The following is a 27,578-nucleotide window of genomic DNA, read 5'->3' as shown; positions in this document are numbered from 1 at the left end:
GCAAAGAGTACATTACACACTGAGTGCATGGGAGATGCCAACAACCATTAGGGCAGGGGTGGGAAAGAAACAAGGAAGGCCAAAAGCAGAATCTTGGGAATGAAGTCGTTTTTGGTAACCTGCCTGCTGCAACCCTCCATCCTTTACTTAGGAAGATACAGCCAGCCAGGCAGAGATCAAATTAGCATGCCACAGATTACACCGTTACAGCCAGGACCAGACTCCTAAATGGCCCTTCCATAGCAGAGCATGAGCACATTCTAGTAAACAAGACCCCAAACCCCAGATATTATATGCATATGCAAAAGTAGTTAATCACACTAGGCCAGGAGTTGGAGAACAGAAGATGGGGAGGAGGGGCGAAGAGAGAAGGAGAAACACAGCTCTAATACAACCCCCCAAGGAAAGCAGCGCAACAGATCGTAAAGGGGGGGCTCCGATATCACCATGGAGCAAGCTCTCCCAACTCTTCCCACCCAGCGTCACTTCTCCTAGCAGGTTTCTTGCAGCAACGGGGACACCCACAGCGCCCACCCAACTCGGCGCCTAGGAGATTCCGCTCCCGGTGCGCTGCTGAATGGGATCGACACCCCGCAGCCAGCCACCCCGCGTCCCTGGAGCTCAGTCCTGGCCGAGCAAGGCTCACCATCTTATCGGCGTCGTGCGAATGCCCAAAACTGCTGGCTTCTGCAAAGCTCCGGGTTGGGCACGGCCATCGGTGGAGGCTCCAGGAGGGCATCGGCTACATTTAACTTCTTCGCGGTCGGCAGAGGGAAAAGGGGGGGGGGATCGAGCCAGCACCAAGCAGCCTCCAGGAGCCCCCTGCCGCTCGCTCACCCAAAAGCTTCTTTCAGTCGAGGTGGTGGTGGGGGGTTAGAGAGAGAATAAATAAAGATCAAGCCAACAGGGCGTCCCTTAGCCGAGCCAACAGCGTGCGAGCTCCGCAACCGGAGCCCGCGCGCTCGCCAAGCAGCTAGCCCGCAAGAGGCGGCGGCGGCGGCGGCGGCAGCAGCAGCAGCAGCCACGAAGGAACTTTCGCCTGGCCAGGAAGAGTCAGCCTGCTGCACAAAGCCCCCGATTCTTCCCGCTGAATGGATCTCTTCTCTCTGTCCCCCGCCCCCCATCTCGCCCTCCTCCATCCCGCCCCATGGCAAAAGGCATTTGACCTGGGGGGAACCACCACGCATATGGTTAAAAAAAAAAAAGCATTAGTGCAACCTGCAGACACGATTTAAATGCAGAAAATTGGAGGAAGAGACGAAGTACCTTGTATGTGCTGCTTGATGACATTCTCCAAATGGTCCAGCCTTTCTATAATCCTTAAAGTGTCCCCTTTGTCTTCCTCTAACTTTTTCTCCGAGATCGGCTCCTGCACTTTCACATAGACCGTGGCAATGTAGTTGGTCACCCAGCCCACGTAGAGCAAGCAGATGATGTTAGTCATTCCACTCAGGATCACGCAGGTGGACACCAAAGTTTTGGTTTTCCTGGTGCAAACCATGCTGAGATCCCTCCATATAGCTCCAAGGAAACCCTGTGGTCCGGTTACCAAACGGGGCGGCGAGGGAGAAACCCACAAACCCACGGCACGCTATAAAGAAATAGCCGGCATGTATATTATTAACAGCCTGCCTTCACTTTCTCCGAGGACTGGGGAGCGCGCAGCACGCCGCTCAAGTCAGTGAGTTCCCATGCGAAACCGGGGCTGCTCCCCAGACCAGGAACATCCCTTGCCCTACCCCGAAGCAGAGCTGAGGGGAGAGTTGGCGCCTCGAGGTTCCCGCAGGCTTAAAATAATAAAATAAAAAGCGCCTAAAACTTTTTTGCCTTCCCACCCCTCAAGAGCCGCAACAAGAGCAAACCCGTCCTCTTCCAGGCTGAGCAGCTTCGCCCCGGACGCCAGGCGCGTGGAAAAGTGCGGAGTCAGGTGCCCAAATGTTGCGAAAACTTTGTTCTCCTCGTCGGCGCTGCTTCCCACAGCCTCGCAGCCACTGCTCCAAAGCCAGCCCTTGGAAGCTGCGAGCGGGCGAGTCGGTGTGTACGGCCCGCAGACCGGCAGGCCTCCTCTCCAATGAGCGAGAGGCACCGCCCCAGAGCGCGCCGGCGGCACCGATCGCCCGACCAATGGGGACGCGGGAGGGACGGGGCTTCGTCAGAGGCCCACCTGCTGTATTGCATGCCTTCCTCTCAGTCGCTCACTCGCTAGCTCTGTGCGTTGGTAGGCGCGCGCGCTCAGCGCGAGGGCGTTTGCGAGGTGGAAACTCCCGGCCAGGGGAGCCAACCTGCAGCGCAGATCAAGCTCGGAGGCTCCTGCAACCCACCCACCGGGCCTGCTGAAGTTTTACCGCCCCCACCGAATGTGAGAGGAAAAGGTTAATTCTATTTGTTTTCCAGCCCAGCCTCTCTCTTCTGCTTCTTGGAGAACCTGCTGCGCCTCGCTGTTTTTATTTGACTCCTGTTTATTGCCACCACCTGCGGCGCCCACCGTGACTAAGGGGGTCAATAAGGTATTTCGAAGCAAATAAGGCGATTATTGCTCGGGCAGCTCTTAACGCCTCATCTTAGAATCTCATTGATCTGCTGCTGGGACAAAGCCAGGGAAATCCCCCTGGCGCCTATAAACCGCCGGGTCCCTTCCTCTTTGGCTGCATGTATTCAGTAATTCCCCAGTCTGGCAATGAATTAAAGTCCCGGCCCTGTTCACCGCTTGTTCGAGTGCTTCTGATTGCTAACTATATGGCTCTAATTGCATGATTGTTGCTTGTTATTATGTTCTTCTCCAGAAAAAATTCACAGTCTCTTTTTCTGCGTACCCTCCCAAGAACTCCCGAGTGCTGCTGCATCATTGGGTGACACTGTTGTTGTTGTTGCTGAATTTATAACTCACCTTTCTACATAAATATGCAAGGTGCCTTACATGAAACTAACATAGTACACAAAAAGATGAAAGACAAACTAGCAAAAACAAAAGCAGTTAAAAGTCAAAGGGGTTTTAACAGGTCAAAGTCAAACACTATAGAGAGACTCTGCATATTATTCCCATTTCTAGCAGCATCTCTTATTTGCGTGGACATGCTGCCCACTGTCTAAACTTGCATGGCTCTAATCAAACTTCTTTAGGTGCTTAGCCCACACAGTATTGCAAAAATGACACCAACTTCAAGTGTCATGGCCAAACTTTATTATTTGACAAGTCTGACCCTCCCTTATGTGCACCAAAGACATCGGGTCTATGCTGCTCTGAACTTATGCAGGCCATCAGCCTGGAAAGGAGAGGATGGGAACAGGAGGGGGGAAATGGACGTGGACAGAGCTGAAACAGAGCAATAGAAGGGGTTGGTGAAGCCTTCTGTAAACAATCTCTGTGTTCGTTTATATGCAATCTTTTTATAAAGTGCTCCACAGCCCAAAGCTACCAAAGCAGAGTTCAATAAGATAAAAGTTACAGACTAAAACCACTGCTACAATAGTACAATTAATATTCCATAAAAGACAAAATAGCTGTGTTTTTTGGGAGGAGAGTGTTGGAGAGATAAAGCTGGGATAACAGAGAGTGAGATGGGGTGACACACTGAGAGAATGATACAAAAGTGGGTGTACTTTTGCCCTGGCTCCACACATAAGAACAAAAGAGAGAGAGCTTGCTGGATCAGGTCAAAGGTCCATCTTGTTCAACTTCTTGTTTGCACAGTGGCCAACAAGTTGCCTATGAGAAACCCATAAGCAGAACTTGAGCAAAACAACACTCTCCCCACCTGTAATCCCTTTCCCCAGCAGCTGGCATTCAAAGGCATGCTACCTCTGACAGAGGAGGAAGAACATATCCATTGTGACTAGTAACCACTGATAACCTTCTCACCAGTGAATTTCTTTTAAAGACATCTAAGTTAGTGGTCATCACTACTGGCCTTGGTTCCACTCACTGCCAGTACAGGTGGTGACCATTTTGTTTGCATACAATTGGTGCATGTCTAGCAACACGTGGGTCCTTTTGGACCAGGAAGAGGGCAGGGTGGGGCAGGCTTATGTGCGCTTTGCCAATTTGCATGGGAGCCACAAACAGAACCTGCACGCAAAATGCTTGTCACCTGTATACCTTTGAGGAAACAAAACAAAAAAGGTTCTCCATCCTTGGACTACAGCAAACTGGATTCCAGTAAATGATTAGGAGGGGGGCTCTGTTTGAGGAAAAACTCCTATGAATATTTGTTTCACAAACACTTCAGTTACAGCTTTCTGTATAATATGAATCTCCTGACATGAAATGGTTTAGTATCCTCCCTTCTCTCACATCCTTTTATCTTTTTTGCACATTGATGGCTCTCTTCTGAGGGATTTTTGTCATGGAGTAGGGGCTCTTGGTTTTTGTTTTAGAAAAAAAACCCGCTCAGCTGCACTGCGATAGGCAGCTTGCCCCTCAGCCATTCCTGTTTTACAGGGTTGCTTGTTCTTTTTGCACAGGACCTTCCAATAAATGGTACAACAGTCCTCTACCAATATTAATGGGCACTGCCTTTCTCTGTCCCCCTCTGTAATTCGAACACTACTCAGCACACTGACTGCTGTAAAGCAATTAAATAGGTGCCCAAAGCATCGGAAGGCTCTAACTTGCTCAGCCCTTTGATAAACTGAGGCATAGGTGAGGGAACAGCAATGCCCTCTGACCTCGTAACTATGAACTATTTGTTCTCTTCAGCACTTCCTCCCATTTTTCGATGCTGTTACATTTAACTCCAGGGATTAGGTTGTATGTATGCTTGTACAAGGCTATGGAGGCGGTGGAAGGAAACTCAGCAGAACAGGGCTACGTATAGAAAAACATTCCTTATACCACAAGTATGGTGCTGGTAAATTCCCCTGTAATTCTGCCAAATTAGTGGCCGCCGCTCCCCCCAGAAGCATAGACCGCATACTGTTCAGGCCGAACTATAAATGCTACTTCCGAGGTGTCATGAGGTGAACTGCCTGTGAGGTAAAAGCCTGTAAGAGGAGGTAGCAAGTTACAGGGTATGAATGCTATTTGTAGTCATGTGGGTGGATCTGCTTGACTTGAAAATTTGTATGCAGCTTCAAATACTGATTGCAGGAGAGAACTGCATGCTGGCCTAGGAATGTTCTATATATATAAACAAAAACAAAAAAAAAATTCTAATGCAGACAGGATTTAGTTAACTATGTATTTAGTTAACTATGTTTTAACTACCATATTACATCTATAGAGGATTTATTTATTGTAGTCATGCTAATATCTGGAGACATCATGGTGGTGTCAGTGTCATGGCTGGGCCTGAACCTGGAACAGATCCATGTAATCAGCTTCTTTCAAGCATGTCTGAAGTTGGACCACCATCACCTTCTCAAGCACCTTACTCAAAAGGGGATATTCATCACTGGGTGATTGCTGTTTTAACACCCTGGTTGCAGGGTGGTTCTCTTAAGGGGACAACACACATCTTCATGTAGCTTGTCCACATCCTCATGTCGCTACATTCAAAACTAAAAGACTACTTGAATTTAGTGTCTTGGACTATGATATCTTACATGCGGTTATAGGCATTTTTCTTAACACACTCATGAGAACTCTGATATGTGCCTTTATAGCTCCTTGAAAACTCTGTTGGTGAATGTCAGCAGCTCTGATGACCTGACTTCATTCAGCTAATATACTGTCTCCTAGATCAGAAGCAACATGCCTCTGAATGCCGGTCTCTGGAGAACAGCAACAGAAGCAAGCTATTACGCTCATGTCCTTCTTGCTTACATCCTGTAGGCATTTGATTTGCCAGTGTGAGACACAGGATGCTGGACCAGATAAGGCTTTGGTCTAAACCACTGGAGCTCTTTTTAGGTCCATATAGTTTGCTAGGCACAGAAGTGGAACAGTCATATCAGCCATTCTCCCCGTTTCCCACACCCCACCCCCATTGCTCTTATATAATAGCTCTTTTCCAGATTGGTGACCTGCAGTGCAGAAGGTACACATACTCGAACTACATTTAATATTTTCAGTCATTTAGTTATGTAAATGTTTGGGTTCAAAAAGCTTTACTGTTCATTTTTTTAATCAATCCTTACATCACTTCCTGTGTTTAAGCAGGCTTAAGCAGAGCCAATGACTTCCACTAGATTGCCAAATAAAGTAAAGATTTGAACTCAGCTCTTCCCATACAAAATCCAACAATCTACCTACTACACCAGCCTTGCCCAGCCTCCAGATGTTTTGTGTTAGAGGTCCCATCATGCTTGACCATTGTTCGTCCTGGCTGGGACTGATGGGAGTTGGTGTCCAAAACATTTTACAAGCACTAAATTGGGGAAGATTGTGCCACACAGTTCTGTTTACTTTATATATATATATTAAAAAAATATATAATGAGCAGAGGCATTTGTTAGAGAAGCCAAAGAGAAGCAATAACCTACTCTGCGTTTCAAACCACAGATGATTACACCTGCGAACCACCTATTTCGCTGAATACCATGAGGCATAAAAAACAATCATGATTAATTTACTTAAAATATATTATTTGATTGCAATTAAATATTAAGTAGCAAGCAGCATGTGACTAAGCACATATGAACAGCAAGCAGCATTCATTTCCCCAGTCTGAACAATCAATCTTATAGTTGTGTTGTTGTTTAGTCATTTAGTCGTGTCCGACTCTTCGTGACCCCATGGACCAGAGCATGCCAGGCACTCCTGTCTTCCACTGCCTCCCACAGTTTGGTCAAACTCATGCTGGTGGCTTCGAGAACACTGTCCAACCATCTTGTCCTCTGTCGTCCCCTTCTCTTTGTGCCCTCAATCTTTTCCAACATCAGGGTCTTTTCCAGGGAGTCGAGTCTTCTCTTATAGTTATCACTCTTTAAAAAACACAGAATGCAAGAAGAGCCCTGCTGGATCAGACCAAAGGCCCGTCTATATATACCCAGGTGGGGTATATATAAAATTATTATTATTATTATTATTATTATTATTATTATTATTATTATTATTATTTACTCAAGCAACCTGTTCTCACAGTAGCCAACCAGATGCCTGTGAGAAGTCCACAAGTGTTCCATTTACAATTATTTATATATATATATATATATATATATATATATATATGCAGGTTTTGGTGTCCTCGGGTGTCTTCCCGTGTAAAAGTTGGGGTGTCTAGGCGACGTTTCGACGAGGTCTCACTCGTCATCTTCAGGCTGGTGCTTTCGGCTTCTTGTTACTGGAACAGAGCAGGATCTCAGTGTTTGAGTTCCTATAAATACTGTAGAGGGGGTGTGGTGTATAGCCTCCAATGTTCTGGGCAGAGAGGAAGTTCCCAGGCTAGTGTGCCTTTTCTTCTTTTGTTCCTTAATTACTTGAGAGGTATCTTGAGTGATTTCTTGAGTGATATCCTGAGTACCACTTAGGTGGGTCATTAGGTGTGGATTAGTTGTTAAAGTCTTTGTGTCTTGACCTCTTGAACTTTGTGAAGAGTTTTCCTGAGAAGATGGCTGTACTGTACTTAGTTGTGCTCTGGCTTGGCTTCGTGTATAGGGGCGAGCTGTGGTTTTGTGGCTTGTGTCAGCCAGATCTGTGTAGGGATTGCAGGGGGGTGCAGCATCCGGAGGTGCCACCATGGATTGGCTACTGGATGGTGTCTGTAATTCATCTGTGGAGAGGGTCTGGGTTTGGGTCTGGTGTGGTTGATTGGTGTTGGCGTTCTGTGTGCCTCTGGATCTGGTGTCAGTTTTTGTGGGGAGGGCTAATTTCCAGATGTCTGGCAAGCGGGATGTGTCGTCACGCTTGTTCATGTTGTGAGGGTGTTTCTCTATCTCGATGGCTTCCATGATTATTCTCTTGTGGTGATGTTCCGTGTTAAAGAGCAATTTGGAATCTGCAAAATTAATTTCGTGTCCTGTTTCTTTCATGTGTTGGAAAAGAGAGGAAGTTTTTTCTTCTTTTTTGACGGCATTCTTGTGTTCTGCGATACGTGCATTTATTCGTCTGTTTGTTTGTCCAATGTAAGCCAAGCCAGAGCACAACTAAGTACAGTACAGCCATCTTCTCAGGAAAACTCTTCACAAAGTTCAAGAGGTCAAGACACAAAGACTTTAACAACTAATCCACACCTAATGACCCACCTAAGTGGTACTCAGGATATCACTCAAGAAATCACTCAAGATACCTCTCAAGTAATTAAGGAACAAAAGAAGAAAAGGCACACTAGCCTGGGAACTTCCTCTCTGCCCAGAACATTGGAGGCTATACACCACACCCCCTCTACAGTATTTATAGGAACTCAAACACTGAGATCCTGCTCTGTTCCAGTAACAAGAAGCCGAAAGCACCAGCCTGAAGATGACGAGTGAGACCTCGTCGAAACGTCGCCTAGACACCCCAACTTTTACACGGGAAGACACCCGAGGACACCAAAACCTGCATTCCTGTACCCGTGAAAATCTACGAAAGCATATATATATATATATATATCAGAAGAAAGGCCCACTGAGTTCATGGATCTTATTCCCAGATAAATGAGCAAAGCATCACTACCCAGATTTCCTAGGTGGAACCTGGGTGGATTTGTTCTCAAAGATTACACTATTTGAATGGATTTTCTGCTATTTTCTCCCTTGCCATCCGATCCTTCATTTGAAAATATAGATTTTGAGCGTTCTTCAGTAAGTAACATTTTTCTATTCAGGACTGTTAGAACCAGGCAGAAAATGAGTGAGAGCTCACTTGCTCATTCATCACAATTTAAAATGAGGGGAATCTTGTTCTGAGAGTCTCACTGAATCAGTAAGTACCGTACTTTGATACTGTTATTTCAGCTGGGGACATTGAGGCCCCATCTGCACTATAAAGCAGTATCATACCACTCCAAATAGTCATGGCTTCCCCCAAGGAAACCAGCAAACTATAGTTTCTTCGGAGTGATGAGGTTTAGGGGACCCCAATTCCCCTCACAAAAGACCCTGATGTTGGGAAAGATGGAGGGTACAAGGAGAAGGGGACGACAGAGGACGAGATGGTTGGACAATGTTCTTGAAGCCACTAGCATGAGTTTGACCAAACTGCAGGAGGCAGTGGAAGGCAGGAGTGCCTGGCGTGCTTCGGTCCATGGGGTCACGAAGAGTCGGACACAACTAAACGACTAAACAACAACAACTCCCCTCACAGAGCTATAAGCCTCAGAGTGGTTTAACAGTCAACCCCTCTTTCCAGGGAACTCTGGGAATTGTAGCTCTGTGAAGAGAATAGGGAGTCTCCTGCCAATGTTTATTATCCTTAATACAGTGGTGCCCCGCAATACGAACGCCTCGCAAGACGGAAAACCCGCTAGACGAAAGGGTTTTCTGTTTTGGAGGCGCTTCGCTAAACGAATTTCTCTATGGGGTTGCCTCGCAAGACGAAAAAATCTTGCGAGTTCCCGCGGTTTCCCCCCCGCTTTTTTTTGCCCTTTCCCTAAGCGCTAAGCCGCTTATCAGCTGTTCCGCTGATAAGCCGCTTCTCAGCTGATCGCTAAAAGCCGCTAGACCGCTAATAGTGCTAATCCGCTAAGCTGTCAATGGGCTTGCTTCGCAAGACGAAAAAACCGCTAGACGAAGAGAATCGCGGAACGGATTAATTTCGTCTTGCGAGGCACCACTGTAAACTACCGTTCCCAGGATTTGCCTAGGAGAGGGGAGTCATGATCATTTAAAATGGCATGATACTGCTTTCAATGTATAGTGCATATGGGGCCTGAGAGGGATGTGGCATCAGCCGATAGTGGCTTGTGCCTGTGTGTGATGGTTGTTCAGTCAGCTGAACAAGACACAGAAAGGTCTCTGGGGTTTGGAAGGTGAAGGCCAGAAGTTCACTCTTCAATTCAATGAGCTAATTAGCTCAGCATGTGCTTCTAACTGTACATTGCCATTCAGCGTTGTAATACAACAGCTGGAGTGAGCTAATAATAAGACTAATTAGAATATAAGTGTAGAGTCCACCAGTCCCAAGAGCACTGAGTAAAAAGAAAAAAAGAATGCAGGAAAGAGGCAGCACAGTCAGACTGCTGACATATTTAGTGGATGAGCTTGCTTTCCTCTGTTTATTCTGCTCTTCCTTTTCTTTCAACTCTCCCTATCTCTGCTTATTACTTCTCTTTAGATAAGCAGCAAGAGCTCTGCTGGATCAGGCCAAAAGCCCATCTAGTCCAAAACTGCTCTCACAGTAACCAACATGAAACCTGCAAGCAGAGCCTGAGCACAACAGCTGCATTCACTTCCCAGCAGCTGATAATCAGTTCCATTTTCTGCGTCTTCTTCACTTTTCTTCATTCTATCCCCATTCTGCCCCCACCATTATTCTTATATAATTTCCACTTGCTAAATCTCTGCCTTCATTATAAACTGATCACAGGCTCCTTTGCTTAGCTTGCTTAATTTATAATGCACAAAGAATTGGTGATCAGAAATCTCCGTTGTGATGTGTCGTGTAGACAAGAGCTGGCCCTAAGATAATTTTGCTTCATACAAAAACCAGGAAAGCCTGATCGTGAGTGGTGAACGGTGCTGACGCAGACAAATGGGAGGGTGGCTATAAGTAAGACAAGGACATTTAAGTAATTTAACTTGTTCTCAATGATCCCATGATTCAGAACAAGCCTTTGCCCAGAACATTTAGTAGTGCCAAGTGCTGGCATATCTAGCATTTTAAAATCTGGAAGCAGAATAAAGACAAATAATATGCCATTTCATTTCTGTGATTTTGGCTGTTATTTAGCATAAAATGGCGGTGATGATGGCTGCAATGTTGCAGTGTGGAGTACTCCTGTTCAGTGCCCCAGCCTTCCAACATGACATACTCCATACCGTTCCCCCTCATTTATTTTTAGTCCTGTCCCCCTGTCCCCCCAAACAACAGATATTCAGCATTCTGTGAAAACTGAGTGTGCTCAGCCTTCTTGGGCCTGTTTTCGGTTATGTTGGTTTCCCCCCCTAAATATTTTTTTAACTTCTGCAGACCTTGCAGATTCCCATAAGGCTAACTGATAGCCTTGTTTTTACTACATGGTTCTTAAAACACGGTACCTGAATCCGCTGTTAGTGTATATGACATTTGTGTGACACTTTTCCACAAAAATGTTATGACGTGGTATACAAACATTGTTAATAAACACACACAGAGACACACACACACCATTCCTTCTCACACACTCAATTATATGCTCATGCTATTTTAAAACTGTAGCAGACCTTGGAATGAGTATTTTCTCTACTGTTAATGAAATGTCCTTAATTACATTTATTCTCCTGTTGGGACAGCAGCTGAACATGACTAATATTGTTGTCCAGCTACTGTTTTGCCCCTTAGCAAAGCTTGTGCTAGAAATATGAAATCCTTTTGCTAATCTCAAATAGCTTGTTCACTGGGAAAGACTCTTCAGTTTATTATTATTTCCATTTGTAGACCACTCTACTATCCAACAGATCTCAAAGCAGTTTGCATACACAATAAAACCATATCCAATGATTCACATAACAAAATACATAAAAATATCCATAAACATGATATAAAATAAATAAAATCAGAAAGCACTACAAGGCAATGTAATGTACAATTTCAAGCAACACAACATACAGGTACATAAAATCATTCATCCAATTTCACTATGCACTCATTTCACACATGTATCACAACCATTCACTACATCAAACATTATATCTATCACCTACCCATACATAAACCACTCACACTCAGCAATATTACAACCCACATACAAGGGGACACGCATACAGAAATAAGACAGACTATTAATATCTGAAGGGGTAATGGACTTATGCACATCACCTGGACCACTTAATACTCCTCTCCCATCTCTGATTTGAGAGGGGCCCAGATCTCTAGCAAAGTAGGATTTCTCCCAACATGCATGGTACTGCACAACCTCAAGGAGAGCCAGTGTGGTGTAGTGGTTAAGAGTGGTGGACTCATAATCTGGTGAACCAGGTTCGTGTCTCCGCTCCTCCACATGCAGCTGCTGGGTAACCTTGGGCTAGTCACACTTTGAAGTCTCTCAGCCCCACTCACCTCACAGAGTGTTTGTTGTGGGGCAGGAAGGGAAAGGAGAATGTTAGCCGCTTTGAGACTCCTTCGGGTAGTGATAAAACGGGATATCAAATCCAAACTCTTCTTCAACACCTGATAAATGATTGATTGGCACCGGCAGGAGACACAAACCTCAACCTCATACTGATGGTGGCTGTAGAAGTCACCATAAATTCAAATTGTTGCAACCAACCAGATTCTAGTCTCCGCTTTTACACCAGCAACTTCGTAGACCTACAACAATACAACAATCAGATAGGATATGCCATCTGTTACATGCCACTTCTCTGCTGAAACTTCATTCACACCTTGATTACTGATATGCAGACTATTGAAAATGAGATATATTGAGCATGGTACCAAAACAACAAGCACATGAGTCTGATGGAATATATATCCCCTTCCATCTTCCTTGTCTGAGGGCATTAGTCCTTGAAGCAATCTGCCTCACCACTGTTCCAACCATACCCTAGTCCATGCATTCTGGTTCCATATCTTTTCTAGGGCTAAGCCAAAGCAGAAATCAAATCAGATTTGCTTGAATGTCACTTTAATAAGCAGGGTTTTGTGGAGGCAGAGAGGGTCTGAGGCTGCCCAGAATCTGTTGGATCCCAAGCTATTCCTGCGGCTCTTGTGTCAGGATAGCATAGTGATCTTCCTGCCCCCCTGCACTTTCCACCCTGATCTCTGCATTCAGTGGGACTGCAGATACACCGGTGACCCTGTTCCTCCAAAAGCTTCCAAAAGCCAGTGGCCAGGGTCTGGATTCCCTCTTTAGTCTGGATCCAGCCATATGTGAGTGTGTGTATGTGTGCTGAAGCACAAAAACAATATTCCAATGGTAATCATAATGTGATAATGTGGAATAGTATCCCTGTTATAGAAGTAGGGTGAACATTATCCACATTAAAAACTGAACTATATCTAAGAATAACTTGGACCATTGATTAATGCAAGGGATTCCTTGCATAATCCACCATATTTTCTTCTACAAACATTCTCTTTTATATCCATGCCGCCAGTGCAAATTCAGTAACTCTACATATTAAATATTTGGTCACACAGAGATATTTTACTTTAAGGTGATCATTGGCATTTTGAATATGTTTTCAATCCAGATTTAAATTTTCTGCTTTGTTCAGTGTACATTGGACATCAAAGTAAACAATAGCATAGATCTTCAACAGCATGAGTCACACATACAGAATCTCATTATAATGCCATTCAAGGGGGCTGCATTTGCACTGTTTGGCATCTCAGTGCCGCCAAAACTTGTGGCGGGAAATAGGGATCAGACCTTGATAATAATTCTCTAATGCATGTGTCATTTTTCGATTAAAATCTTGAGGTCTGAATCACCCCAGGTGTTGCTATGGATAAGATTCTTGACAGGGGGTTTTTTTGTTTTGTTTTTTGTCCCTACAGATTTTACTGAAATTCCAGAGCTTTACATTTTTTGCCTTTTTTAGACAAAAATAACTGACTACTCTTATTATCAGTTTTTCCTCATTCCAAATAATGTTTCATAGTCAACCTACTCTTCTCCACCAATTGAATGTTAATATTATATGTTTTGATTAGCACAAAAGCCCCATTTGAACTCTATTTTTTGTCCATAAATATGCTGTGGAGGTTCTTGTGATTAGATATTTTAAAGTGTTTTGTTTCAGCCAAATCATATATTTCTTCTCACTACAAGGAACCATTTTGCCTAAGAGGACTCTTACTGCTGGGGGATCCCGAATTCCTCCCTTTAGGTCTTGAAAAGCTTTTTGGAAACCTGTTAAATGAGGATCCAGTGCAAATTTTTCAGAAAACCAGACATCCAAATAATTAAAATGCTGGACTTGTTCAGTTGCTTTCTCCATCAAGGGCCCATTAATTACATGGTGGATGCATTCCATATACACAACTACTTACTCTTACTGTAATTTACATGGGGTTGTTCTGTTTGACAAATGGCCCCATAACCTCTCAAAAACCACCTCAGTCCAATTTGCATGGCAGATAGTAGAAACATGTCAGCATCATTACTGTAAAACAGAGCTAAGACGGCAGTATCAACACTGGCAAATATGTTATTTACTACAATTCATGGACCAGATCATTTACATGAAATGAAAATGGAGCCAATAGCGAGCATTTCTCTAGAGAGCTGTCCATCAGTTTTCATTGTAACTGCGGCCCTTAACTGCGGCTTCTGTATAGAAGGTCTTTCAAACATGGAAGTCTGCAATTGACACCGTAATCTGTTTCAATTTATCCTGTCAAAAGATCATCTGTTTAACAAGCACACCATTATAGCTACAAAGGCCTGATGTCTTTGGGCCTTGAGCATATTTATTTATGGTATGCTTCGGAGCATATCCTTGGTCAATTGCCACCTTGCTGGTGCCCTGCCCTGTTCCCACACTGTCCAGGTACGCAGCATCACTGTCAGCACCAGTCCAGCACATCTTGCTGGTCATGCATTGAGTGGCCTTCTCTTCATGATACTTCTCCCACAATTAGCTCTATGAAATATTCTGAAATAATAAAGTAACGCTGACCTGTGGTCAGTTACGCCAGATGCGTCTGTCTGTGATCGCAATCTACGGTATATAAAAACACAAATTAAACTTGCAATTTTAGGGCAATTTCACACAGTTCATGAGGGCAAATCTATGTTAAATACCTAGTGCACACTTAGAAGTGGCTTGCTTTGACAGGTTTTCCTGTGTGACATGTGTTTACATACTCAGGCCTGTTGCATTCACACTTTAGCAAAATGTAAGTGTATGCTTTAAAAAAAAGCAACATGTGTGAAGCAGGCTTTAGTAATGAAACTATGATGAAGTACCAGGTTGAGGGAGAACAGTGAGGCCTCATCAGTTCCTTGTACTGTATTGTTAATTAGTATAATGATGATGACTAAGCACATTATATATACACAATATTCAAAGGCCTATAAAACACTCATGTTAACAATTACCATCTGCCATTGTTAAATAAAGAAGATGTCCTCTGTTGAGCTGAAAGAATTGTCACTAAAAGAAACTAGAAGAGCTATATCTGAAGTGTTCTCAGTTACACAGCTGAAGATTTGACCTTGATGAATCTGTAGGTTTTTTTTTAAAATGATGCCTTATACGTAACTGGAAAAATAGAAATCAGAAGGGATGGGGAACAGGTTTATATCCCTCAAGAGGTTTCATTATGTAGGACTTCTTACTATTCCATTATGTAGCACCTCTTACAAACAGCTCTTGGGATCCAAGTGTTGAAAGGATCTTAAAAAGTATGATACAGTTGCACGTTACACAGCAAATTACAAAAGAAAGCGGAACGGTTTCAAGAATGAAATGGTGGACCTCTGAGTGGTTTTGTGGGTCGGGGAGCGGAGAAGGGCAGGCGTTGTATATGACAGTTTTGGTTCTCTCATCTAGGTAGGGAAGCAAAACATTTTTATGTGTTTGAAGTGCCCATAGCAGCAGACCTCTTGAAATGCTCCAAATGCTGGTAAAATCAACATACAAGCAGCATGTGCGTCTGTAGGAAATTTTCCATGGGACGGGACAAAGGGGGTGTAAGATAGGAGAGGGAGGGAGGGGGAGAAGAATAGTGCCTGTATGCTTTTCCTCATATCTCATTCCTCAAAAGCATTTAGGATGCTTCAAGACAACCTGTTTATCAAGCAAGGAGATCAGATGATGGTTTCTATTCAGCATTCTGATTTGTTTGCAGGGAGGATAAAGTAATATGGCATCAAAGCCTGTGTTAGCTATGTCAAGCATGTGGACTATCTAGACATGTAGACTTTGATGTGTTTTAATCATTCTTACTGTTAATTTTAATTATTTTTAAATGTTTTTCATTTTTAACCACTTTTACAGATAATTTTAGTATGTCATATAAACTGCAAGCGGTATAGGATTTAAAATAAAATAAAATAAAATGATTCCTCACTTTCCAGTGCATTTCCCCATCACTTCCATTTTCACAAAATGTCTGATTTAGGGGGGAAGCAGGGTTGTTACTCAAAACTTCCCAATCAATTATAATTGTGCAACCTGAATTTCCTGGTATGTTGCTGAATCGTACCCAAAAATATTGACAATGGAAGCACACTTGCTCTTTTTTAAAAAAATGAAAGCAGGGAACTGGAAATTGTGGTTCATCAGGGGGCAACTGTCCCCCTTGCATCCCCCCTCCCCCTGTAGACTCCCATAGCAAGTAGGTAGAGCCTGCCAATTACTGTGTTTAAAAAAGCTATAGAAGCCATGATTTAAGTTGAGGAAGGAGTTGGAGTGTGGGGCTTGTTGGTTTCATTAACAGCCTCCATACCTTGTTGCTCAAAATTTGTCCCTTTGTCCTTCCCAAAACTGGAAATCTATGCCTTAAATTCAGTATGCTTTACTAAATTCATTTATTCACCACTTGTATATCCTACCTTTTCTCTTCTCACTCTATTCTCACAACAACCTTGTGAAGTACGGTAAGTTAGGCTGAGAGACAGTGACTGGCTTAAGGTCACCCAGTGAGGTTCATGGCCCAGTGAGGATTTGATCCTGGATAAAGTCAAATCACTATGGCACAAAACTCATTTTCAACTAGGCTTTGTTAACTCACTAGTGCATCACGATGTGCCCTAAAGCAGGAAGAAGTGGTAAGTTCATATCTATATTTTTATCTTTATCTATATCTGCTTCATTTTATGGCTTTTGAAAAAACAATGCAGAATTGAGCTTTTAGTCCCTTTAGTCCCTCTTCCACATTTTTGCATGTTCTTGGAAGGGGTTCTAGGTTTGAATCATTAAAAGTTCATGTTACTCAACCATAAGTTCATCTCCCTAAAACCTTTTGCAATTTTGTGATGTTCAGCTGTGGGAATTGCCCTCATGCACCCTCCCCATGGAGATTAATGGTACCAGCAGTCCTAATGGCTTCTGTTTGATTTGGATATGAATGGTCCATTGCGTTGTTAATTTTTATTGACTTCCTTTGTATGCTATTTCACAGGTACTGGACAAAATACACACACCAGTTTCCTGCCTCCACTGAAACTGACAAAGCCAAGAAGTCTTCTATACTATCATCCTTGGAATCCTTTTCAATTGGTTTGGGTGGGGTGGTGGTGGAAGTGTTCCTTATTTAAAATGGGAAGCCCCCATTTATTTAATATGTGTTTGTAATTTTGTATTCTGCTAGCCAGATGGCAAATAAAATATTCAGCAGAGCGGTGTTCAGTGTCTATGTAGTCAATGTAGTTTTGCTCTGGGATGCCTGTGTATAGTTGTCTGTTTCAAAGCCAAATAAGCTGCAAGGAGGAGAAATGATATAAATGACAATCTGTTTCCTTTATAGTTTCAGGTCTGTGCCAAATGTAAATGAAAACAACCCAAATGCCCATTCTGTCATGTTTCTGTACTCTTGCTGCTTGACGCTGAGTACTTATTATTGGGAGTTTCCATGTCTTAGTAACACTTGGTACTGAAAGGGCTTAAGACGTTCTCCCTGTCTACTTCTACTGAGACAAGACATGGTTCAGAAGGATCTGCATCTTGCAATACAGAGGCTGGACACATTTACCTGAAAGCAACATGCACAGTGTTCTGGTAAAAATATAAAATGAGCCTCCTCTACTGGAGAAAGATCAGCTCAATGGAATAATACAGATGATGATGGTGATGAATACATAGCGATTCTGCCATGCTACTATATTTATATCATACCTTAGTGATGTCAGCTGATGGATGGGTAGGCATGGTTTGGGGAAAGTGGCCTTGTGGACCAAACTGTACCCTCTGGTGGGCAAAGATGGACTAGGGGTTCCCCACCGCTACCTTAGAGGTAGAACATCCACTTTGCATTATTTCAGTTGTGCAGATTATTATACTTGTACCTCTGAAGGCTTGCATGATTGACTAAAAAATCTAATGCACTTAATACCTGTTTTAAAACATCAGCAGCTAAAAACATTAGACCCCCCTCCTCCTGCTCATCTCTAGCCCCTAAATAGTTTAATCAAGAAGATATGCAGGATAGAATGAGGAGGTGACTTATAGTGGAGCGTGCTTATAAATAATAATAATAATAATAATAATAATAATAATAATAATAATAGTAATTTTATTTATACCCTGCCCTTCCCAGTTCAGAAAACCAGGCTCAGGGCAGCTAACAACAAATTTAAAACACTTAATTGTAATACAACATAAACTGAACCACCCAACCTGCTAATCCATCCTATAAGAACAGAATGCCCTGGTAAAATAGGCACATCCTCACCCCACACACGAAGTCAAGCTGGCAATCGCCCTCTTCTGGAAGTGAGTGCCACCCCTCACCAGCAAACCTGAGCTTAAGGGAAAGGGAGAAATTTGGACAATTTGTTAAATTTTGATTATCAGTGTTGTATCCAGCTTAATTACTGTTGAATGATCCATAAAATACAACTGATTACCAGAGTCTGGAAAGATCTTCCCCTATCAAATTGTGCAATTGATTTTGTGACTTGAAATATATTCTCTTTTGTATCTGAACATCAAAGTCAGTTCATTTGTACAGCCTTATTACAACTGACAGGTGATACACATTTATGTTTTTGATATTGATCACAGTTGCAATTACTATACTGAGTTACTCAAGTGATCTCTTTTCCTCTTGGGTTCGGTGCAGGGAAGTCTTACCTGACCAACCATTAAACACTTGAAGGTGTCACCTAAGAAATCAGCTCTGTTCTGGGAACCCCCAGAACAGATTTAGTGGGAATCTAGAGGGAAGAGAGAGAGAAGTTCTGTTGTACAAGCAGGAATCCTTACACTGACAGAACAAGCAAGTTGAATACTGACTTCTGTTAATAGTTTGTAGATTTATTGATTGATTTATTGCCTTTTCTCAAAGGGAATGTATTGTAAATGCTCTGTTTTTGTTGTCATTTTCTGTACCTTTCCTACATCTATGCTACTCACTGAAAACAGTACACATAATTCTAAATGCAGGTTCATCATAGATTTGTACAAATGCATTATGATACTGGCCAGATTATTTTCAATCCATTTTCTAATAATTCCCAACATGTGTAAGTTTGTCTTTTTCACTGCCACTCCATGTTGGGTTGATGTTTTAGTGAAATCTAAATGCCAAGACCTCATTTCTTGGGGACAGCTTTCGTGGGTCCAATCCTCTGGCAGATAAGCTCGTTGTAATAACTAAATATGAGGATTATAGGATAGACCAAATGATTTGCAGTGGTGAAATTTAAAGCAGGCTGTATACAGTTAGTTCTAAATAGGTCTTTCTAAACTGGCTGATGGCAGCTCAGCAGAATGTCAGATGAAGTTCATTGTAACAAAGTGCAAACTTATGCACATTATGGCAAAATAAGTAAATAGAAATTCTAACTCCAAATACATGCTGATGTGAATTTAAGGTTAACTGACCTTGCATGAAAGAGATTGTAGAGCTATAGTAGAAATCTAAAAAAAGATAGCTCAGTGTGCTGTGGGATCAAAAATAGCAATTTTTGATATTTATATATATTGTATTTGAGACTGGGTATGATTCTCACAGATTTTCTTTTACATTATTTAAAGGTTTTAAACTGAAGAATATGGGTGGCATTGTGTATGTAAATCCAGCACTTTGTCATCCTATTTTTGGAGCTAGGCTAGGAAGAAATAAGGGTTTTTTTTTTGTTTTTTTAAAAAGCCTTATATGCCTAGCATTGGCTTTTGCATCTTTGCTTTATTTATTGGTGGTGGGTGGTGATTGTCATCCTGTGTTAATAAATCCTGCCAAGTCAATAAATATTGCCTGGACCTATGCATGCTTACATAGGAATAAATCCAGCTTAATGTCAATGAGACTTAGTTCACAATATGCTAAATCATTACGGACTAGTCACACACACGCAAAAAGAAAGCATTATTTATTTATTTATTTATTCACTTAATTAGTTGCCCTTCACCAGCAAGTCCAAGGGTCCATTGCAACATTTTTAAATTCATAATTAAAAACAGTGAAAAGAGATTACAGTCACAGAAATAGGGTGGGTCCTCAAAGGGGCAGACTTTGGTCTTTCAAATTTCAGCGACGCCCTGTGCGAGGCCAAAATTTGACACACACACTCCACCTCTTACCTTTCACTCTGTTCAACTCACTACTGTCATAGTTGTGACACACTGAGGCACCCCCTTGGCTCAGTGCCCAGTGCAGCAGAACCAGTCGTGCTGCCATAAATCCACCTCTGGTCCTGAAAACACACATCTGAGGCATGGGCATAGCCAGGATTTATGTGGGGGGGGGGGCTGGCTTCATGCTAGAGGGGGCAGAACCTCAGTTAGTTAAGTATTTTAATTACTTTACTTGCTCTAGGGGGATAGCTGCCCTGCCACCCACCCCCATTGGCTACACCCATCCCAGGTGTCAAAGGAAAAGGTCCACCTTCAGCTTTCAACAAAAACTGTATGGTGAAAGTAACAGATTCACTTCTTTGTGGTGGGACTTCCACAACAGGCTGCCACAGAAAACACCTGGTTCACCTCCTTCCTCAAATCTCTGGGGGAAGTGGGACTACCAAGAGGGGCTCCCCTGCTGATCTTAACACCCAGGAGGAAAGGAGGTGGTCGCTCAGATATTTGGGGCCTAAGTAATTTTGGCCGCCCCTAAGCACTATCATGAGCACATTAAATTGTTGTTGTTGTTGTTGAATTCCTATACTGCCCTTCATCTGAGAATCACAGGGCAGTTTATAATGTAAAAACACAAAAATACCTAACATAGTAACAAACAAAATAATACCCCCTACTGCAGTTTAAAAGGCCATAGATGGTTTAATTAGTCCAAGGCCTGGGAGAAGAGGATTGTTTTTGCCTGGCGCCTAAAGATATGTAAGGAAGGCGCCGGCCCAGAAATGATCTGGCAGCCAGAACTGCCCATAATAAGCAAAAAAATCAATACAGTTCTTAAAAAACAACAACGCTATAGCAAATTTAATTTTAGAGCTCAAAAAGGCACAGTATAGGGCACCTAATCTGATTTAAGGTATAGAGCACTTTTCCTATGAGGAAAAAGCATTTGAGGCTTCTTAGTTCAGAAAAAATATGACAAAGGCAGGGCATGGATAGAATAAATAGTTCTCACACTCTCGCTCTTGCTCTCTTTCATAATGCTTGAAATCAGGGTCATCCTGTGTTATTGATTTGCAGTAGCTCCAGAAGAGACCAAAGGAACTTCTTTTCATATGACATAATTAGCTTATAGCATTCACTTCTGCAAGATGTAGTAATGAGAACTACCATCTTAGATGGCTTTAAACAATGGATTTTAAAAGTTCATGGAGGCGAGATCTGAGGGCAGCTACTATGCCTGATAGCTAAATGAAACATCAATGTTTACAGGGACTATAACTCTGATTAATGGATAGGGGGTACATCCACAATAGTTGTTCTTCCTGGTTGTTGGGAAATGCTGTGCAAGGGACTAACAAGTGGGCAGGAAAATCTATCTGTTAATCATATCACATCAAAATGACATAGTTATTGACAGATGGGCTGTTCTACCCACCTGTGTTGGTCCACAGTGGTGGGGACTGATAAGGATCCCACCAGACCCAAAGGTTCCTCACCCCTGGGACTAGATAGACAGTTCTTGATTTTATAGAAGTTATTATGTCAGTATGAGATCAGGCTGATACAACAATAAGTTATCTCGTGCCTGCATAGTACCAAAATTAACCACCCTTCCTTTTCTAGAAGCCGAAATAATCCTAACCCTTGCCATGTGTTTGTTTTCTTCTTTTTATAAGATTGCATAAATACACAAAAAGGTAAAAAGTAGTGATAGAAAAGCAGAGAAAAGTGTGAACTTGAAGAAGTATAAAAGATCAGAAACGTATTTCTTTTCATGGTCATGTGAACATAAATAGTTATAGAATAGTAGTGTTGGAAGAGACTGTGGTAGTCCTCTAGGCCATTATTACCGCTGCTCGAGGTAGGGATGTTGCAACTTCAGCATACTGGATCACACCCACGCCATATGTACATTTAAAGGAAATGGCTTCCTCCCAAAGAATCCTGAGAAATGTAGTCTGTTTAGGGTGCTGGGAAAATTTCAGCATCATAATATAATAATAGTCCCCAGAATTCTTTAGGGGAAGCCATTACTGTTAAAAGTGGTATAAATGTGCTTGATATGGATGCAGTGTAGATGGACAGATGACAGCCACTCTCTACTTAAATATCTCCAGCAAAGGAGATCTGACTAGACCAGATTTCCCTCTCTACTACAGAACTGTAAATCCACAGTTGTCTCCTCTCATAGGTGGAGAATTTGCTTATTTCTCCTCAAGTATAGCCATCCAAATTCCTAAGCTACAGAGAGATTGACACAAATTTCTCCTTCCTGTGAGTCATTTAGTGGCATTCACCTAATGCAGCAAATAATAAAAGCATATTCTTGGGACCTATTCTGGTGCTATGAAAACATTTTGTTGTTGTTGTTTTTCAGGTTTTTAAAGCTCTGTTGTCTCAACTCATTTTGTGAGCTGTTTTATTGCAGGTTTTAAGATTTCTGATTTGTTTTGCTATTTTGTTTTGATTATAATTGATTTTATTGTGAACCACCCTGGGAGCTATTTGGCTAAAGGCCACTTATCATATATAAAAACAAACATTATTAATTCATTCCAAGTTGCCTTCTGAATCCCATCAGGGCACATTTGGCTCTGAAACCCCTTTCTCGCTGGCTTTGGTAGTGACAATATTTGGTCTGATGTCTTTCAGCTTATTATAAATCACTATCATTATATGCTTCATTTCCAGTCTGAACTCTTGCATTCTCTGCAGCCAATATTTACCTATGTCTATCATCTCACAGTTGACTGTCCTGGAAGGTGTGTAATTCACAATTCACCACTCATTAAGTTAACCTGCAAAAGCTGACAGGTGAAATGATATGGCTTCTGAACTGCCTTATTACCGTCTCAAAAACAAATCTATATTTATGAATAGGGATTTGTCTTCCAAGTATAAAACTAAAGAGAAGATTTTATTCTTATACTGATCTCGCCATGGTCCCAAAGTACCATACAGAAAGGAGGCCACACAGTCACAACAACCAAGCCATACCTATGTCACTAAATATAAATTGCAGTCAGACAGAAAATGTGTTTGACAGACAACTTGCTTTCATAGGCGGCAAAAAGTAGATTTACAGAGTCCAAGGTGGATCAGTATTAGGGATGCAACCACTTCCTCCATTCCATTGATTTATTGTTGTCCTGGTTCTACTGCTTTCTAATTCTGGTTTAACTAGGAAAATGTCTAACATCCATTTGGAATTGGGGCATACAGTTTGCCACAGCTTCTAGTTCCTGGAGTATGTTTGCCTCATTCTCTTCACCACCCACACCCCCTGTCCCTGTTACTGATGCCCATGTCTGCACTGAGAGAACACTGCAAATGGCAATCATGGCTATTTATTTATTTATTTATTTATAATGATTAAAGATATCTTAGTTTACAAGAATACATGCATTGTCTCTTTTTTCAAGTGCTTTCTACAGATCAGTTTCATTTGTTGTGAGACGTTAGTGTTGCATGCAGTATTAGGTTGGGAAGAAAAGAGGGGGAAAGAGGGATGGGGTATGGAGAGTGGGGTGGGGTGGCAGTGCTTCTATTCTTCTACTTAGTGTATGTGTGGGGTTTTGTGTCAGCGTCACTTGTATGGGTTCTCTTACTACTCACTTGTTATATGTCCTTGGTGGTGAGAGAAGTTGGGGATTGCCTAGGGTGTGGTTGGTTGTCTTTGGTTGGCTGTAGTGAGATTTGTCTATATGTTTCCCTTAGTCTGTCCTTAATATTCCAACATTCAGCTTCATTGGATGCCCCCAAGTTTTAGTATACATGCAGAAAAACTTATCACTGCTGATAGCATCCTTCTGAGTTATATTTCCTGTTTGTGGAATGCTCTCCCCAGGGAGATTTGGCTGGTGCCTTCATTATACACATTTAGGCACCAGACAAAAACATTCCTCTTCAACCAGGCCTTTGGCTGATTGAAACCCGATGCCCTTTTAAATGTGTTGTGGGAGAGGTGGTTATTGGTTTGTTGTTCTCATTTTTATTATGTATTTTGTGTTTTTATGTTGTGAACTGACCTAAGATCTATGAATGAAGGGCTGTGTACAAATTTTAATAATAATAATTAATACTATTTTGTATTGGTTGCAGTATTTTCTACATGGTAGAAGAGCGCCGAGCTGATACAGTTCAGCTTCAGTCCTGGCTATTGGCATCTGAGATTCCTCAAACATCCCATGCTGTTTAACATCTACAAGAAACTGCTGGGTGAGGTCTTCTAGGGATTTAGACCATGGCTTTGTCAATATAGTGACATTCAGTTACATGTATATTTTCCAACTAGGAAAGATGTGTAAGGTCATTAATAGATGGGATGAGGACAATTAAAACAAAGCTTGTTCCAGATACGATACAAGTTTTAAACCTGTTTGGGACAGTGTTGCACTTCCTCTGACCTTGCAGGCTTGTAGCTTGGGGAACTTTTCGACCTGGCATTGTTTCTGGATGCCTCAGTTGCTGCAGTGGCAAAAGGTCCCCTTTTCCAGTTGTGCCCTCTCTTGGGTAGGAAGGTCACTGCCAGTCACATCTGGTGATATTTTAGTTGACTACTGCAATGCATTCTTTTTGGGCGGGGCAATATTGGAAGGGAAGAAAGTGGTGTCAAAGGATTCCCCCCCCCAATAGCATTTTCTCCCCCTTTTCCCATCAGCTCCACTTTTGTGAGGTATTTTGAAGCATTGCCGATAATTGCGAAAGATATTAATGACTGCTTGAACACAAGCATCTGATCAGATAATATCTACCCAACAATTACTGTGCCACAGTAAAATAATAATGCACTGATCTAATCACTCTGCCCACCCCCACCCCCAATCTCAACACAGCAAAAGATGAAATGTCTGGATTTTCTTCTGATTCACACATTCTTATGACTCACAGTGCCCTTCTCGAGCCCTGTGCACTGATATGCCTTGGTAGGGTTTCGTTATTGTTTTCGCTGGAAAATTACCAAGAACAACAGGAAAAAAGAACTGCATAGCTAAAGGAGGCTTAACACCACTAATTCCTGTTATCACTTCCTTCAGCTTTGCAGAGCATTGTGAAAAGCTGCCTTCTTTCCAGTGGGCAGCACACAATGCATTTTGCATTGGAGACAAATCATTTAATAAAGTAAGGATATTAAAGGTCATATAGATTCAAGTTCTAGGCCCACACACATCCATTATGCATGCCACACTGTCAGGCAAAGATCTGATGCCGCCTTCCCCTCTTGTTTCCTGTAACTTGAAATTTCCCATGGACAGAAAAGAGCATCCTTCTGCTGGGAAGGCTGATAGTCTTTTGAGTCTTTTGAGTATTTGGCCTTATAATGAGAAAAAAGCACCATATTCTGAATGATGGTAAATTTTAAATGAGAGGTAGCTAGAGACCTTGGAGTGGTACAGACTTCAGGCTCTCAAACCATTTGGCATAGGTCCTTCATTTAAGATATTCATTTGCATGCCAATTGATGAACACTTGCCTTAATGGGCAACAAAATTAAGAAGATAATTGGCAGAAAGGGCTGTATGCGTGTACATATTGGCCCAGGATCCCCCCCCACTCCTTATGTGGAAAATGGAATCGACAGTATTCAGCAGTGCCACGTCTTTGCCCTTTATTTTTATAAGTTAAGTCTATCTTTTCTATATCACCAACCTTTGCTGAAGGGAGCTTTCCACTGGCAATGCACAAATGTAGAAATCTATGCCATGGCTTACAAATTTTGCCGGCCCCCCCCATCCATTCATGCTATTTGTAACTAGAAATGTAACACTTCCCCCTTTAAACTAATAGGATTGTCTGGCAACTATGGAAGTGTAATATTGTTAAAACCTGAGATTCTGTCATAGAGGTGCTGTTAAGCTATTTTAATGGAATGCCCTCTTTCGGAGGAGGAAAAGTGAATTGTATTACAAATTGAAATGATGGTTCTTTTATTCCCCGTCCCCTTCATATAATGCCACAAAAGGAAGTAAAGCATAGAATAGATCTTCTGTGGTTATTGCCTCCTTCTGGGGGACATAAATGTGGATTCACATTACATGACGACAGTCAATAGAAATAGGAGGGTAACAAAATTATTCAGACAATTAAAAGCAGCTTGCTCCTACTTCTTTATTAAATTGAATTTTCTGTGCTCAAGGAAGATGTAGGCCTCCTTTCTGACAGCAGCTGTTCAGTATGAAGGGAAAAATGGTATCTGCCTGAACAGGCTGAGAACTTAGCAGAACAAGTTAACATAACAACAAATCAATTCTTTTTCAAGGAAATGCACACAGGGCCTTTTCACAAGTCCAGCTAAAAATGCATTTTTTCCCCTCTCTAAAATAGCATTTTTTTCAAGTGGGCTTTTTAATCACACTTGAAAAAATGTTACACGGTAGTCCCTAGATACTCACATATTTAATTGGAACTAGTTAATGGATCTGGATTATCCTACTTTTTAGAACAGGGTGTTTATTATCAACCACTGATAGGAATGGAGGAGAAATTTGATTCGGTGCACATCTAAAGCTGAACTGATCAAATCTGCACTTTCTGAAACAAATGCACAAACTGAAACAGAGCTACCCTTTGAAATCCACATTATCTGAATTTTGTGGTGCAGTTCTCCAACCAGTGTTTACAAAAATGCATTTTCTGTACAGCACTGTATTCTATTGTGGCTACTTAAAATGTAATGAATATCAGGATTGAAGCAGAAATTAGGTGTTTAGCAGATACATGAAGAATCAGATCCAGGAACATCAGAGCAGACAGAGAGGGTGGGGGGAGGATTCAGGGACAGCACTGAGCTCAAAATAAAGGTTCACAGGAGGCATTGAACAAGCAGAAACAAAGGACCAAAACAGACAGACTAAGAGTAAGAATTTGCTGGGAAGCTGTGTCAAGTTTGATGAAACCGCTAATCCAGCCAACCAACATCTTCTTGCATTAGTTTTCAAGCATAGAGCAGAAGCTCAGAATACTGAGTGCAAAGTTCTACTAGATCTTTGTCCAAGCTATGTTTCATTCCAAATGAGCAGGCTGAGTATATCCAGTAAAATATATATGACAGCAGAGGCACTGTTCTGCAGAAAGGCATACAGCTGTAACTGTTGTTCTGATGCTAGCACTTCTACTAGGTAAATAAAATCGTCGGTAAGTTAATTAAGAAAAGGGTGTGCAGTGCAAGCACTTGTTCATCCTTTGCATTTTATTTGTCTTCATCCTATGGAAAAGAGACAGTTTCATATTTCTTCCTTTTAGATTGAAAAACCTACATTTTTCATAAATGAGTGGATATTTTTGTTTCTGATAACCTATATGGCATGTTAAACCTGATAGCAAATAAAGGTTTTTTTAAAAAAATGTGATATTTAATTTTTAAAATGTATATTTTGAAAAATGGCAAGGTTTAT

The 27,578-nt window shown here is 42.0% G+C and overlaps 1 protein-coding gene across 2 annotated transcripts in view; it reads right to left on the bottom strand.

Annotated features, from left to right (window-relative positions):
- The window catches only part of GALNT18 (polypeptide N-acetylgalactosaminyltransferase 18), a 334,135-nt gene that overhangs the window by 255,594 nt on the left and 50,963 nt on the right, over window positions 1-27,578 (bottom strand). The window contains exon 1 of one of the 2 annotated variants that reach the window (XM_081840989.1): window positions 1,267-1,989. The exons of the other annotated variant lie outside the window; for it this stretch is intronic. Coding sequence (XP_081697115.1) covers window positions 1,267-1,501 — 235 coding nt within the window. The 5' untranslated portion in view covers window positions 1,502-1,989. Of the gene's footprint in view, window positions 1-1,266; window positions 1,990-27,578 lie in introns of those variants that run through there. 2 annotated transcript variants of the gene reach the window in all.

This window comes from Podarcis erhardii (assembly GCF_964252035.2).
Source record: "Podarcis erhardii genome assembly, chromosome: 1".
In the NCBI taxonomy this organism is placed as follows: domain Eukaryota; kingdom Metazoa; phylum Chordata; class Lepidosauria; order Squamata; family Lacertidae; genus Podarcis; species Podarcis erhardii.
This window is presented reverse-complemented; position numbering and strand designations above follow the sequence as displayed.